This window comes from Pholcus phalangioides, unplaced genomic scaffold (assembly GCF_987345545.1).
Source record: "Pholcus phalangioides strain wild (caught in Gottingen) unplaced genomic scaffold, Ppha-v1.0 ptg000032l_1, whole genome shotgun sequence".
Lineage (NCBI taxonomy): Eukaryota > Metazoa > Arthropoda > Arachnida > Araneae > Pholcidae > Pholcus > Pholcus phalangioides.
The window spans coordinates 6,167,528-6,183,922 of record NW_028301622.1 but is presented as its reverse complement, the minus strand read 5'-3'; the positions used below and the strand labels follow the sequence as shown (position 1 = coordinate 6,183,922).

The 16,395-nt window shown below is 35.1% G+C and overlaps 1 protein-coding gene across 1 annotated transcript in view; it reads right to left on the bottom strand.

The window, feature by feature from the left end:
• Positions 1-16,395, bottom strand: part of MetRS (methionyl-tRNA synthetase 1) — a 46,518-nt gene that overhangs the window by 5,095 nt on the left and 25,028 nt on the right. The window contains exons 16-21 of the mRNA XM_089253147.1: positions 12,493-12,572; positions 10,951-11,082; positions 10,384-10,488; positions 9,923-10,106; positions 8,795-8,878; positions 6,893-7,003 (exon numbers count right to left, since the gene is read on the bottom strand). Coding sequence (XP_089109273.1) covers positions 6,893-7,003; positions 8,795-8,878; positions 9,923-10,106; positions 10,384-10,488; positions 10,951-11,082; positions 12,493-12,572 — 696 coding nt within the window. The remainder of the gene's footprint in view (positions 1-6,892; positions 7,004-8,794; positions 8,879-9,922; positions 10,107-10,383; positions 10,489-10,950; positions 11,083-12,492; positions 12,573-16,395) is intronic.

Below are 16,395 nucleotides of genomic sequence, written 5' to 3'. Positions count from 1 at the left end.
AATAAAGTAAACTAGATTTATTAATTAATTCAATTATTTATTATTCATTTTAAGGGTGAGACAAAGTAAAATGCAGGGTGCAGACATAGTGTATAGAGGGATTTCTAAATAAATTCTGGTGAGGTGCTCAGAATGGTGTTACAAAATACTGAGGGTGCTTGAGCACCCACTGCCCCACCCAGATCTGAGGCCATTGTCAAGACCAGGCCCTGAACACTAAATGGGGGAACCCAAAAGCATTGATAACATTCACAAATTTTAAATTTTAATTTCTTTTGGAAGTATTTCATTGATTTTCGATTATTTTACTCCCTGATTGCGACTGCTAATTTTTTTCATCAACATTGAATTTTCAATAAATCCTCAATTATCATTTCAATGAGTCGAAATTACTTTTAGTTCTGGAGTTATTTCATAACACTAGAGTGGTGGAATCGGTTATTTTGACGATAGAAAAAAATTCAACATAATTTTTTTTTCTGAAACTGCACATATTCAATTTATTTATCATAAACTCTTTTATTCACTTTTTTTTTTTTTTTTTGGAATTTGGGACAAACGAACTCAGAGTATGATAAACACCAATGTTGTTTTTTGATACCTCAATATGGATTTTGAATGTGATGGGCCGAATGAAAAATCATGAATAGCTGAAAAATACAACTACTACTGAACCAGACATGCACCTTGTCCATATTCCTCTGCAGAACTTCTAACGAATTGGTACATGTTGGAGTGTATGTGTAGCAAATCTGGCGTGAAGTTTATTTTTGTGTAATGCTTGCTGTTTGCAGTGCTTCCATCTGCCATCAATTTTTCTAACTATGAGTAAACTGTAATGATTGAATAATTGTATTGTTGTAGGCCTGTTGTTCTCTGTGGCGAGACTTTTTGATGGGGAGATCGGCTCAAATTCTCGCCTCAAAGTTGAGAACCATGGAAAACCAACTTTAGTCAACCACGTCTGCGAAATAATAAGCAATGTTTATCGTACATAGGCGAGATAGCTTTTCGATGTTGATAGCATTGTGCACTAAATAAATTCATTTTGTCAAAAAAAATCAACAATACTCATTAACAGAGCAATAAAATGTTTCATAACTTCTGGCAATCGTCTGTGCATGGTGTGCAAGAACTGGATTTTCTCTGCTTACCAATGAAAGTGATTGAACCACCCGCCACCATATTCCAGTGAGATCAGCTCATTACTGTTAGGATTTGGGGGAGGTTTTCTGTGTGATTTGGCAACAATAATAACAATTTTTGTCCATCACTGAGGGATTAAATTTTGAATTGTGCTGTTTCTACAAATATGAGATCCAGTGGAGTAGCCGGGGGGAGCAGAGGGAGCGATTGCTCCCCCAATCCAAATTTTGCCTACATTGGCACCTATTTTTCTAAATGACTTTTGATCTTTAAAAAAACGTGAAAAATATTGACTTTTTCATTTTCTACCTTCATTGACTATAATGTGGTGAGTAAGGAAAAAAAATATACATTTATATTTGCGCCTCTTACAGTTTCACAGTGATTGGGTTTGTACTAACCCTTAAGAGAAGAAGGAAAAAAAGAAAGAGCAGGTTTTCATTATCATTTTTGACAATTGCTCTCAAGCTCTTCGTCTGGAAGCATGTTCAGATCAGCCTCTGTTCCCCCACCTTTATTAAAGGGCAGAATCTTGCCCGCTTCTAGCTCTAACTTTTTCTATTGCTATTGGTCGTTCTCGGTAGAGCTCCTTGAAATACCTTTCATAGGTATGAGGATATGGCGTGCACGAAATGTTCATTCTGTTCTGAAGGGCCACCAAGAGCTTTGACTAATGCACATTTTGAAGAAATTAAGCACGGGAACCTATTGTGGACAGACCACTGAACCTATGAAGTAATGGCTAGGATTCAAGCTCCAAGAAGTATCGCCTTTTCTTTGGGCGCCTTATGTAGAGCTTGAGGCATAGCGGAGATAGACTTGGAAGTTTGGGGGGGGGGAGGCACGATGATGATGATGTCAATTCCTCTTGAAATATATACATTAGATCAGTCGACTCCACCTTTGACGCCGGAGATATGGGGGGGGGCGTATCTCCGCCCATGGCTTGAGGTCCTAGAAATACCACTTTATGTATGGGGGGGGGGGGGGGGACTTGGCTAGATTCATATTCATAACGCCTAGAAATGCCACGTTATCTGCAGGTGCCTTGGCAAGAGCTACTAGCTTGTGTATAGGGCAGTGTCAAAGACTAAGAAAAAAGGTGGAAAACAGATATGAGCTTTTGAGCAATAAAAAACCCAAGATTTTGGGGCGCAAAAGGGGGTTCTGGAAGAGTTTTCTTAAAGTTGGGTACATAAAAAATCTATAATCTTGGGTGAATAGCGCTCTGATATGTAGAAAATGGGAGAGGAAGTTAGTCTTCTATATTTGTACGGCAATATATTGTACTATATTATACGGTGATAGTGCATAGTTTTATGTTAAAATGTGACTTTTTCAGAAACATTGTCTTTTTTTTTTTTTCATGGTGTAGTTTCTCTTTTCTATGAATCACTGTTTGTTTCATAATTATGCATATACAGCTGTGTGCTGAATCGGAAAAATTATTCCCTGGAAAAAGTTATGGGCGGTGTGTTTGCCAACTCATGACACGTATATCCTCTCTCCAATTAATCCCTGTATTTCTTAAACTTTTAGCACCCATGCCCCCCCCCCCTCCCGATTTCATCATCATTTATCCATGACTGCCCAGAACATCCTGACGCAGGGGATTCTCAAACTTTTTCCTTCCGAGATGCCCCTTTCTCCTATTCAATGCTTATCCGCGAGCTCCACCTGCTCCCTAAAGCTGTTTAACAAAAAATATTTTTGAAAAACCTTTGTCAGGGTCACCGCTTCGTGGTGCCTCTGATGAAGATTGGTGGCGCACCAGGGTGTCACGGTGCTCAGTTTGAGAACCAATTGGTCTAATGTAAGAAAAACCCAATACAAAGAACTGAATAGGCACACATCAATACACCAATACGTTGAGACGTCCTTCAAAATGAAAAGGGTGGTGATGAGCCCCGAGCACACACACTCTGAGAATCCGTTGAATATTTCCGAAGTAAAATAATAAAAAATGCACTATTTATACTCATCGCTTTTTGAAGCAGAATTCCGGGCATTATTTGTTTCTTTATTTCCCACAATAACACATAGGTGGTCTACACAGGGTCGCCTTACGGGCATCAAAGGGACTTTTCTAAGGTCCTTTACCTGTTCAGAAATGTCTGCCTAACAGATCACTTTCGAAAATTTTAACTGGATCTCATCTTCATGAAGTCTCTTTTGCACTTGAGGCACCTGAACCGGGGCTGGAATTGTCCATGTATTACGAGGAAAGTTTAAAAGTAACTGAAGATACATACGTATACTATTTCAGAAAAACAAAAAGTGTCCACAAAATGTTGAGTCTGCTCTTAAAAGATTATCCAGTGTTTTTACAATTAGCACTTATCCGAGGGCTAACAATGCTTTCTAATATGAACTATGGTGTCGTGAGGTTTGCCAGCACTTACCCGAATGCCCCCTGGTCAAATTACGAGGAGAAAAATCCAAGAAATTATTAGTCCAGAGGATTCTCAAACTGTGTGTCACCAACCTTTGTCTGGGGAACCGCAGAGCATCCCGAAGGATTTCCAGAGATTCTTTGTTAAACTTCTCTGGGGAGCCACGTACAAGCATTGATTAAAGTAACTGGGCACCGCGGATGGAAAAAGTTTGAGAACCCCTGCGCTAGTCTGTACCATTCATCACTCTACATACTGTATTTCCATTCTTCTTTGATTTGTTATAAAACACATCGCATGAATTTATTTCACTAGAAATAAATATACATATACTGTGCGCAATGCCTTTTTAAGTTTTTCAACTTTGAGCTAAACTCCCTTTTAAATAGTATCTCCAAAGGGAGCCGGTAGATGATAAAACATAAAAAATATTTCAATCGATTCATATACCTGCCACTTTCACTTCGATTCTGAAGATGAGCAGTTGCATTACAAACACGCCTCAGAGATACTTAAATAGATTACAGACACATACGGCAATTTCTGGCACGCACTAATTCATATGAAGCAGTTCCTAATGTTTTTGGATTCAGGCCACCTTCTGCTTGGGCGTCTACAATTTCGTAGTATGTGATAACCACTGCGATCGTGTGGGCATCATGATGGATTGATTCATCCTGGTTTGAGCCGCACTACTGGTACAGTGGCGGTTGACTGAAGCGAGTCTTTTTTTTTTTTTCAATTTCTAGTTATGAATGCTAACCAATCTTTCGTTTGGAAAGCCTTCTTGCAGAGAGCAGGCAGGCTTTCACCGTGGTATTTGCATAACACGAAACGTCAGACATCTGTCCGTTTTACTTCTAATATGGAAGACGGCAAACCTCCCGAACTGAAACCATGCATAACTATGACATCATATATGTTATCATTACGCATAATATAAGAAAGAACTTTCCGGCATGCATTAATTTGTTAGAAATTCGGTAAGAGAAATGTCTTTCTACGATTGAGTAGAAGTAGTGTACATGTGATACGTGCTTACGATAAGGGTGTAACATAATAAGAACGATTAAATGGAATAGTAAACCTCGAAGAATATACAATTATTGTGAAAATTCTCTAGTAAAATAAGGCAAGAGTTGCATCCACTTCTGTGCAAATATAAGCTGCGACATAAGCATTCCAAAAATGAATTGGCTGTTACTGTCACAGGTTCTGCAAAAACTATTTATCAAATTACAATTGAGATTAAGAATTTTAATTAAGATTGTTGGCTTTCCATCCAATTATCTCGATGTGTCTGAAGCCAGACTGTTCGTCAAGTATTTAGCGGCCTGTTGCAGGGTTTAAGCTACGGTCACATTTTTTGCAAAATGTGAAAGGAAATCTTAGATGCGAAAGAAGTAGTAGCCACAAAATGCGTACAGGAGGTACGAAACGAGAAGACATCCAATGATAAATCATTAGCATTGTAGCATTCCCCCCCCCCCCATTTTCGCTTCTTTGCTAAAGGAATTTTTTATCTAGCTTAAACCCTGGCCTGTTGTTTACGTTTACAGCTACTGGACAAATGACACCCCTGCAATTAACTGAAATGAAGACCAACGAGTGGCATTGATGTGAGATGTCGCTAAAAAGGTGTATGGGGGGGGTTGGCTGGTGAGCACACTATACTGATGATTAATAACTTTCTGGATATTAGGCAGACATTGTCTGTAGTTTTTTTTCCCTGAATTATGTTTGCACCTAAAGTGAGCATTTTCGAGAAATAAGTCTCTTGCATTAAATGGATTTCTCTGTACTTTCATATCTTGGAATAATTTTAGAGAAAGAGAAAAAAAAAAAAAAAATTTTTTTTTATTTTATTCTCCTATCATTTTTTATATTTTAATCTAAATTTTTTTCCAACTACCTGTTAGGGTGACTTCCCAGTTGTTTTTTGTGCTTGCATACACAAAACATAAAATAGAATTTACATTTTTTTAAATTAATTAAAAAATTAAAATACACTAATCAATTGAAAGATAATTTAATTTGAAAAATGACAAACTGAAAACTGATAAATTGGGAAATTCAAAGTTCTTTCCACTAATGCATAATTTTAAGTTTGTGCCTTAAGCAGGCGCCTTTCACAATTTCGCTCCCCCACGGACCAAAACCTGGCTACGCCACTGATGAGATCTCATAGTTCCAAAATTAGTAACAAACACACAAGGACTTCAGCACATTATTTTTCCTGAGATTTCTCAACATGCACTGAATGAGTAAGAATCATGATTTCTAACACCACAATGATTGTTAATTCTTTCTGACATTCTCATCAGTTGAAGAATAAACCGATGATTTAAAAAAAAATAAAATTAAAAGAAGGTAGCTCGAGAATGAGGGTATGTTATGTATTGTTTGTTTCCTCAGTCGAAAGTATGATATGTGGTAAAATCATCCTGCAGCAGGGCACCTCGGCTGGGGCCCCCTCCCCTGCTTCTCTACAGTGTGAAGAAACAAAAAATGATGGTAATAGTCCCACGCCCCTGGGCTGGAGCCCTGTCAGTGCCACCTTCGTAGAGGCCGAAACTTTCTTTGTACAAAATTTTTACAGCAAATGCAATGCAGTAAGAAAAATTCAAGATCCATAAAACCGCAAAATTAATCAAGTAGCGTTCGATGGCGAGGTTCTTCACGAAGAAAAAAAAGAAACCCCCATCATAGAACATTCGTTCTTCTAGTAATATGTTTGCATAAAAAAAATTCCCATTTTCGGAAGTTTTGCAACCATATTAGTGCAATATCTCTACAGCGGTCAAAATTGCAGCTACCGTTGTTCTAAGTAGAACTCCATTTTATTTCTAAACTAAGAACGATTTATATATTTTGGGAGTTTTGAATGCCGCAACAAAATGAGAAAAGTAATAAAATTTCAGACTTAAGATTGCAATCTCATGTCAAAGTATCTTTGTGGATAAAATTACAGCATCATTCGTTCTATTGTGTTAAATTAATTACCACTTTTCACTGACTTTTTTCTGTCTTAATAAAATTTTTCGTTTCGATATTTCCTCGTGCATATATAGGATGACCTAGGTTTTTGAAGCTGGGAAAACTGAATGAAAATCTTGTCCCATACACAAGTAAATACAGTACATAAAAAGCAAATATGAATCAAATAGCATGTTCATTTTGGATTATGTGATATTCTACAAGAGTATCATGCAAAAAAAATAGGCGTGGAAAGAAAAATGTCATTAGAATTATTGACTTGTTTTTTGACACTTGCAAGAATTCTGAAATAGAAATATAAATCTGAATTACTGCAAAACATTTCTGGAAAAAAAAGCAGTACACATACAACATACCTGTTCTGTGACTAAACCGAGTAACCTCTCGATTTCATCCTCATTAATTTCATTGACTATGAGCTCGGTGGGCGATTTCTGAGAGAGTTTTTTGTTGTTTGTAACATTAACCTGAAAATAAAAATCAGGAATGTTCATAACACCTCCTTTGATTTCATTTTGCTATCAAAAAAGTATCGGAAATAAAACCGAAACTTTTAGAGCATTACAAGTGTTCACATGAATTATTCAAAGTTACTTTCTTGCATCCAGTATATATAAGAATACATGATATGAAAATACAATAGAGCCCAGATAATCTAAGTCAGTGTTTTGTTCTTTGACCTTTATATAGCTGCAGACGAGCAAAAATAGTTGAATGATTTCAACGGACCAGTAGAAATGTGAGAAGCAATTCGCGGACCGACAAAAATATGCAAACAGGAAAAAATAATTTGAGGATCCACAGAAATAAGTAAATAGAAGAAATAATTTTCAGACGGCAAAAAAGAAATACGGTAAAACCTCCCAACAACAGCCACTAATGGGACCATGAAAACGTGGCTGCTATTGGGAGAAGTGGCCGCTATTGGGAATAGCCGTTTTTCTTCTGAAGGAAAAAAACCAACTAAAATTTCCGATCTTTGTATAACATGTAAAATGATAATCCATTCTGTGATTACGGTAGTTATACAATTTATTACATCAGAATAATGATTATATTGGAAATATTTTAATTTATTAATCTACCTACACAGTGTTATTTTGACATTCTAAAATTTAAGCTTGCAATGCTGAGATAGAACAGAACAAAAACGACTTGGCAAAAAAAACCAATATGGACCAAGACGGTACCAAATAGCTCTTAAAAGTAATCCCAAATAGTTTTTTGTTCCCACCCCCAATCACCTACACCAGTTTTCCAATATTTTTTGTCCCATCGCCTTCTTCAGAAATTTTTTTCTCCCATTGCCCCCACCGCCATCTAACTCATAGGATCCTATGTTAAATACATAGTTTCTACCCCCCCCCCTGGAACATTCTGTCGCCCCAGGGGGCATTAACGCCCACATTGGGAATCACTGAACTAGACCATACATGCTCAACCCATAACGTGCAGGCCACATTACGGGTGGCCTACACATAGCAAAACATACGCACAATAACTGTTCTTTAGTACATTCTAGAACCCGCACTGAATTTTATGTGATGTAGTTTCAAATGTTTATAAAAAATTGCTACTGGTTAGTTTTTTCTGAAGAATATTTAAAGAAACTACTTTGCAGGGCATTTTTAAAATTTTGAAAAATTACTAGATGCAGCAATATTTAAACAAATGTGTCTAGCTTTCAAAATCTCGTTTCAAGCCGAATCTCAATGTTGCTGCACATTGAATCGGTTTTGTGTTGGAAATTTAACATATTTAACAATATGTAACTTTTAAACTGAGCACAACACAGGTCTACCATCACTGGACAATTTACTACCGTTTTACCCCCCCCCCACTTTCACAGGTGTGCTTTTGTGCCAAAAGCATGTGTGTGTCTAAGTCTATACTTGATATGCAATACACCTAACCATCTGGGTGCATATCTAGTGTTGTGTGTGAAGTTAGTGGTGTCATCTATGTTTTTAATTGTGAGTGTAGTGTAATGCTTGAATATTTGTGCAGTTGTGAGCCAGGCTGCAAGTAAGGGAGGGCAAGGGGGTCTGGTAACCAATGATTGTAATATCCAAGTATATTACAATCGCCTACTTTGCTGTATGAATCTTTCACATTTTTATGTTCATCTCTCTTTATAAAACAAGTTTTAATTGCAATAAATATTTCATATATGCACTTTTGAAAAGCACTTCATCATGCATATCTAAAGGTGAATTAGGCATTTCTTACTTAAATACAAAGCTATGGATCATAATTACCTTTTCTACATTTTGAACTCCAACATATCTTGCTTTTAGTTCATCAATCAGCTTCTTCTCCAGCGTCCGGAAAAGTGGAACAGGCTGAAAATAATTATTATTGTGTGTGAATTAAGGAATTCCATAGTTCGAACACAAAAAATATATTTAATATAATAACAGCCATTTATTAGAGGTAAACTGTAAATTAAAACTTACTTAGTAATTGTATCATCAACGAAGTACAAGGATGGTTCCAAAAGTTCAAACACTAACCAGAGCAGAGTCAATAGGGGGGTTTAGTGACCTTCCCTTTCACAAATTATACTCTATGCCAGGGGTTCTCAAACTTTTTCTACTCGTGGTGCCCCTATTTCTTATTCAAAGCTTATCCACGAGCTCCACCACACCTCCCCAGAGCTGTTTAACGAAGAATATTTTTGAAAAACCTTTGTCAGGGTGAGCGCTTTGCGGAGCCCCTGACAAAAGTTTGAGGCACATCAGGGCGTCGTGATGGACAGTTTGAAACCCCTGCTCTATGCACGATTTTTAGTTTTGCACCGGTTTCTCAAAGTCTTGTACCGGTGCTATGACTGCATTTGGCTGAACAGCCACTTTCAGACCTAGGAATGTTCGACTTAGACTTTTTGAATTACAAACAAAAAGATTTGGCACATCAATGACTTATAGATTGGCCAATGGTGAATTAATTCGTAAAAAAAGTTATAGACAGAACTGACCCTTTTCTTCTAATCACAAATTATAGAATCAGTGACAAATTAGGAGTGATTTTAATATAGATGATGCTTGAAACATACACGTACAGTGGATTCAACTTATAACATTTTTCACAGAAAGCCATCATGAAAAACACTGTTAAGTGGGAAAACAGTTTAAACAGGAAATCTTAATGTGAATTAATTAGATAGAGTTGGGACCACACACAAGAGTAAATCGTACTAAGTGGGAAATGTTCCAAGTGAGAATGTTATAAGTGAGATCAACTGTAGTTTGAACTGATGCCTGTGAGTAGATTGAGAGTGGGGGGTGGGGGGGGGGTGCATTCACACAGGTTTAATATTTTCCAGTGAAAATTCAAAGTTATATAAACCTCTCTAATAACTATGATTTTGAGAGAAAAAAACATACTTTAGAGATCTGATGCCCAGGAGCGAGAATACAAACAAATTCAGGAATCAAAACATGGAATTCTGGTTTAGTATTTAGCTGTTTCTTCAATTTCTCTGAAGTTTCTGGCATGTATGGCTCCATAAGTGTTGCCAGCAAGCAAGCTACGTTTGCACTGATACCTAATATAGTTCCAGCGATACACCTAAAAATATCAGATACATATTAGAAAATTCATATTTCTTTAAAGCAGTTTTTATTGTACAACACTATAAAATCAACGAAATTAACCAATTTTATACTCTAGTACAGTCAAATATGAGGATTAGAGTAGAAGTCATAGAAATTAATTTTTTCAAGAATGCAGAGCCTGCAAGCAATATTTCAAAAGGTAAAGATGACAATGTATATTACAGTTAAAAATGTGATTAATACATGTCATGTACCAAGGATAGACAAAGGAGCACACAAACAATATTCACCTCTCAGCATCACCTTTCTTGATTAGCACCCAAGGTTTATGATCCTGTATATACTTATTGCCAATACGACTTATTGTCAACATAGGTTTTATTGCATCACGAAGTCTGAAAATACATCAATAGTAGAACGTCTTAAAACATATCATTTATTAAATGAACACACATGCAAAGAGCAAAAAAAAATAATTTTGGGGGGGGGGGGGAATTGAATTCTAAAAATAAAGGAAATAATTTTAAATTCTTATCCCTCTTTGGTGTAGAAAGGGAATACTAAAGCTATATTTTTAAAGAGCATGTTACACAATATCGAATCTATAACATGACCAACTGTTTAGAATCAACTAAAAATGCATTTCTAGTTATGTAGACTGAACCCATTTACTTGAAAGGGACATTTTTAATTATGATACACCCCTTGTAAGAGTCTCTGCAAGTTGCCTAGAATCAGCCATTAATGATGAAACAATCTAAAATCTAAGTTGAAATATTTTTTGAAAATTCAAGATTAAAATAACTATCAGTGTGTCTCTAATCAAGCAACAAATGCTCAAAGAGAGAACAGCATACCTTGTCTTTTCCATAAACGAGATGTACGACCTTAGTTCACGGCCAACTTCAGCGATGAAAGCCTTGTCAGACTCATTAAGGTTCATTTCTGGAATAATGCCATTGAAATTGTTACTGATGAACATCAACGCCCTAGAAAATAATAAACAAATGTATAAAATAAAAGCGCCTTCTTGACAATTTTTTTTGATGAAAAATCAATTATGAACAGGAATTAGTTAGTAGCTTCATAACACATTTAATTTATATACATGAGTTTTTAAGGAGTATCATCTGTACTTGAGTAGTCGTACAGTATCTTTCAGAGTTTAACAGAAAAGAATATGTCCTACAAAAAAACCCAAATTTGGCTCTGATCTTATTCATAATGCATAAGATCATTATGAGATGCATAAGATCATTATGAGATGCATAAGATCATTATGAGATGCATAAGATCATTATGAGATGCATAAGATCATTATGAGATATATAAGATCATCATAATGCATAAGATCATTATGAGATATATAAGATCATCATAATGCATAAGATCATTATGAGATATATAAGATCATCATAATGCATAAGATCATTATGAGATATATAAGATCATCATAATGCATAAGATCATTATGAGATATATAAGATCATCATAATGCATAAGATCATTATGAGATATATAAGATCATCATAATGCATAAGATCATTATGAGATATATAAGATCATCATAATGCATAAGATCATTATGAGATATATAAGATCATCATAATGCATAAGATCTTAATCACAATGCTCGCTAACAACATATGGAAATATATCATTCTCTCTCAATAAATCTTTCAATATTTGCTGAAAAGTGCAGGTTGGATGAATTGCAATTTTCTAAACACTCAAATTGCTTCCATCGTAAATAGATGATGAATGTAGTAGCCTATAATCAATCACTTTCTGATAATTTGTGAGGCAGGAAAAAATAGATAATTATTTTCCCGCATTAAACAGAAAGGCATACTTTCGAATAATCACACAGTTAAAGGGGTCTTTTTGGAGAGATCAGGCAGGTTCACAAGCTTCAATGAAAAAGCAATCTATTGCTTCATTATAATATACTGAAATATTCACAATTAGCTTTCATGTTATTGGCACAGAGATCAGTGGTTTTTATCTTATTTGTACAGGAGGTTCATGACCTTCATCTTATTAGCATAAAGAGCTTTTGAAAGACAAAAAGTTAAAAAAAAAAAAAACCCATAATCTACCTTTCAGCCCATCTGCTATTCCCTGAACTGCATAAAATAGTTTTTACTGACATGAACTGGTGATTAACATCAAAGTGACACAAATGTATATTTTATCAACTCTACACCGCACATAAAATTCTCTTTAAAATTTATAACCTTGTTCCAAATATTTAATCATAAACAATGGAAATAAAAGAACAATAATTTTCAATAACATAATAGCAAAAATACACCAATCTTCTTATATAGTCATGCTTGAGAACTTTGCCCACAATATTCTGCCATGTTACTTATGTATTTAATAAGTATAACATTTACCTGTTGATGAAATTGCCAAGATTATTGAGTAATTCTGAATTATTTTTCAACATCAAGTCATTCCAACTGAAGGCAGAGTCCTGAAAGAAAAATATTCCATAAGAACCAAATACAAGGGTTGAGAGTTTTATAAATTTAGTTTCTTTCCTCAAACAATAACCAATTGAAACAACCTCCCATCAAACAATGCTTGTACAACATTTTCTGATTTTACTGATTATATACACCACCACATTCTCTGGTATAGGAATCAGCCAAGCAATACCATCACCATGGGTGGTCATAGGAACTCAATGCTCACCTCCAACATCAATAATGGGGCCAGTAAAGCCTAGGATTCATTGAAGCGAAATGGTAAATGCTCAAAATGGAAATATTAATAAGCATCATTACTATTATATAATAAATAAGTTTTTTGGTACATGTGAGCTCTATCATTCAGAGAGTGTATAACCAACTAGTAATTATAATTTATAGATTCTAAATTGATTTTATCAGTTCTAAATTGGTTTTATCAGTTCTAAATTGGTTTTATCAGTTCTAAATTGGTTTTATCAGTTCTAAATTGGTTTTATCAGTTGACAATAAATATTTAATGTTAAGCAGTGATAAACTAGTGATATAATTACAGCAAAACCTTAAGTCATCACCCACATGATCAATAAATTATGATGACTTAAGCATAGTGACGACTTAAGCAAAGTGTCGTCAGTTTCAAAGTGCAATATTGTGAAAATCACATAATTTGAAAGGAATTTAAAGTTTATTAAAATATGAATAAAAATTACAATACTAACAAAATTTATAGATTACAATTTTTTTTTTTTAATTTTTTGAGCTTATAGTATATTTTACTTATTACGGTAGAATAAGTAGTACACACACTTATTCATGATACAAATACAAGGTAAACTTGAACATGGGGCCAATTTTGACTTGATGTAGGGGGAGGGGTGGAAAGGTTGTGGGCAGGGAAAAGCAGACACTAAGTCTTGGGAAAATATGTCTGGTTTTTTTTCAAAAAAGATATTTTGTTTAGTTTCATTTTTTGTTTTGTTTGCCACAAATTAGTGAGGTTTCATGCACAAATTACATCCAGCTCAAACAGTCCCTAAAATTCTTAGAACTTTTGTTTTTTAGTCTGCAACGACACTGGACTAGGAAAGGCACAGAGTTCATTCTTTTTCCATTAAAAATTATGATGGGGGAGGTAGTGCCAAAATGAATACTGGTCCCAGGTGACAAAGCAAACTTTCCTGTCTAGTTCTATCCCTGTTCACTGATTGATTTTACTAATTTTACTTCAGTAAAAGCCCAAAATAAGAACATTTACAAACATTTTTTAGATTTTTATCAGTTCACTTCAGTAGAATCTTGATTCACCAGAAAGATTGGGTCTGGAGTCATCTTGGACATAAAGAACCAAGAACATTGGATTGGTCAATAGAGACAATTCCTTATAAAATATAGAAAATAACCGCCTGCCCCAATAAGAAGTAAATTATTTTAATCTGGTGTTATGGCTCTTCCCTTTATACACATCCAGCTCTCTAATCCCAAGCAGCGTTTCTTAAATTTTAAATGATTTGCGTCACAACCCAGTCGTCTGTAGATAAGAATTTCTTGGATATGTTGCCGGAAGAACCAAACATAAACTGTTTTATCATGCTCGCAAAATCTGGCTTTTTACTAATGCCCTTTCTCTTCCGCAAAGCCCTAGGCCTATGTATTAGAGTGATAAAACAATACTCAGCGGACCAAGAAAAAATATTGTTGTAGAGGAATTATTGTTATATCAAGAGGCAACACTATGTCATGAATTTAAGCCACTTTTGCCATCTTTTCTAAATTGGAATTGTTAGTACTACTAGAAATGTGCTTTTATATATTTATACACCACAAAAAATTGTTTATCGTAATAAAGGATATCGTATCGAGAGTAGTTTAACATTAGACTAAAGGCAATTCAAAACAAGATTTGAAAAAACATCATTGTAGAGGGATTTATCATTACATTGAGTATCGTTGTAGTGAGGTTTCATTGTACATGCTTTAACCACTGCATACATATCATTCTTTGAATTGCTGATGAGGTAACCCTACTGTAGTTTTAATTTTCCCCCTCTTGACGATACTTTCCCCAGATGATATCCAAGCAATTGACAAAAATTTATTTTGCTGCCATTATCATTTGCTCTTTTGAAAATAAATTCATTCTCAATATTTTTTGAGTAGCCTATATATATTTTGTATTCTAACATATAAGGAACCCCCCCCCCCCTAATTTTTCTGACTTAAAATTTAGAAAAAGTTGAAAAAGATATATCTATAACACTTTCCGTGTATAAGAACAACCCCCCCCCCCTCATTTTTGGTACCCAATTTTTGGCACTTATACACGTTAAAATACAGTACATTTCTATTATGCAGGGCTCCCACTCAAAAAATTAGAAAAAGTAGGGAAAAAAGCAGGACTAAAAGTAGGACAGGCAGGGTATGACAACAGTCAGAGCATAATTTAAAAAAAATCATTAAAACTTTTTTTGATTGACTCAAGTCAAAGCAAAATGACAGAAATGACAGTTGCAAAAACAATTTTAGGCCAAAACGGTACCAGCAATCACAGATAATTCTTTTCTCTCTCTCCTCACAATGTATATTACATTATTTTTTTGGGGTCTTCCACAGTCCAGTTCATCAAGTCTCTTCAACAATACACAGCAAATTATGAAGATGCACGTTTTTTTAAGAATGACACTCCTTAGAGACCACTTTCAAAAGCACAGTGCAAAATGCAGGGGTGGGAAGTGACAAAGTCCATTTCGGAGCAGTTTTGGAGCAGCGAAATTCTGGATTTGGAGCAGATATTTATAAATCGGAGAAGCAAAATTAACTTCCAAGAATATTTTCGTTAATCCCCACCCCTTTTCAAAATAAAACTGCACTGTCTTTGGTTACCAAACATCTTTACATCAGCTTGTTTTTTGTTTTTGGTGTTTCAGGCTTTTGACAGCTTGTTTGAAAGAGAGGCTGTCATAAAATTTTTCACACCAGTCTATTTAAGATGATTTTTGCTTACTGAGGGTACTATTTACTGTTTGGAACAGCTAAAAATTTTCTATAAGTTTTCAAATTTTTTTATAATCAGAAAGATTTTTTGCAAAATGAGAGAGAATTTTGGAGATTCCACAAGATGTATGGCGATTTGACACTCATTATTTGGTGATTTAACACTCGTTATTTGGCAACATTGGGATTTAACGCTGGTTATTCAGTTCCTTATTAGTTTCCAAATTAGCATTCATAATTCGGCTGACATGCTCTTACTTCCGGAATGAAAATCTTTTTCATGAAACATCAGGATTTGATGCAATGACAATCGACTACAGTAATTTCTGCTGCTTCCAGCTGTGACTTTTTTTTTTTAAAACGGAGACTGACTCACATTTGCACTTTAAAGCTGAAAGACCATTGCAAAACAACTTCTGTTTCACGATCACATATATTATCAGGGTTTCGCGATGGAAAGATCGATAAGGGGCTGATAGTTTAAGTACACAGAGGAATAAAACACGCTCTTCTCGGAATAAATAATTTTGTGGCAAGCAGGAACAAAAATTTTTTGCCGTTCGAAATTCCGGGTATACTGAAGCAAAATTTGCTATTTTGGCTATTTGGCGCAGAAAAATACGAAAATACACTATTGAAGTAGGATGGCGCAACATGTTAATTTTGGCGCAGAGTTTCCACTCCTGAAAATGTGTAAATTACAAGAGCTAGTGAAAATTAGTCAAGGTGAACTGGATGGTTTTACTGTGTTGCCATCACATTTTTAAAGGGATTTGTTTATATTTTACTGTTCAATACCAATATAATCACTTTTGGAAAATGAAGTACTCTAAT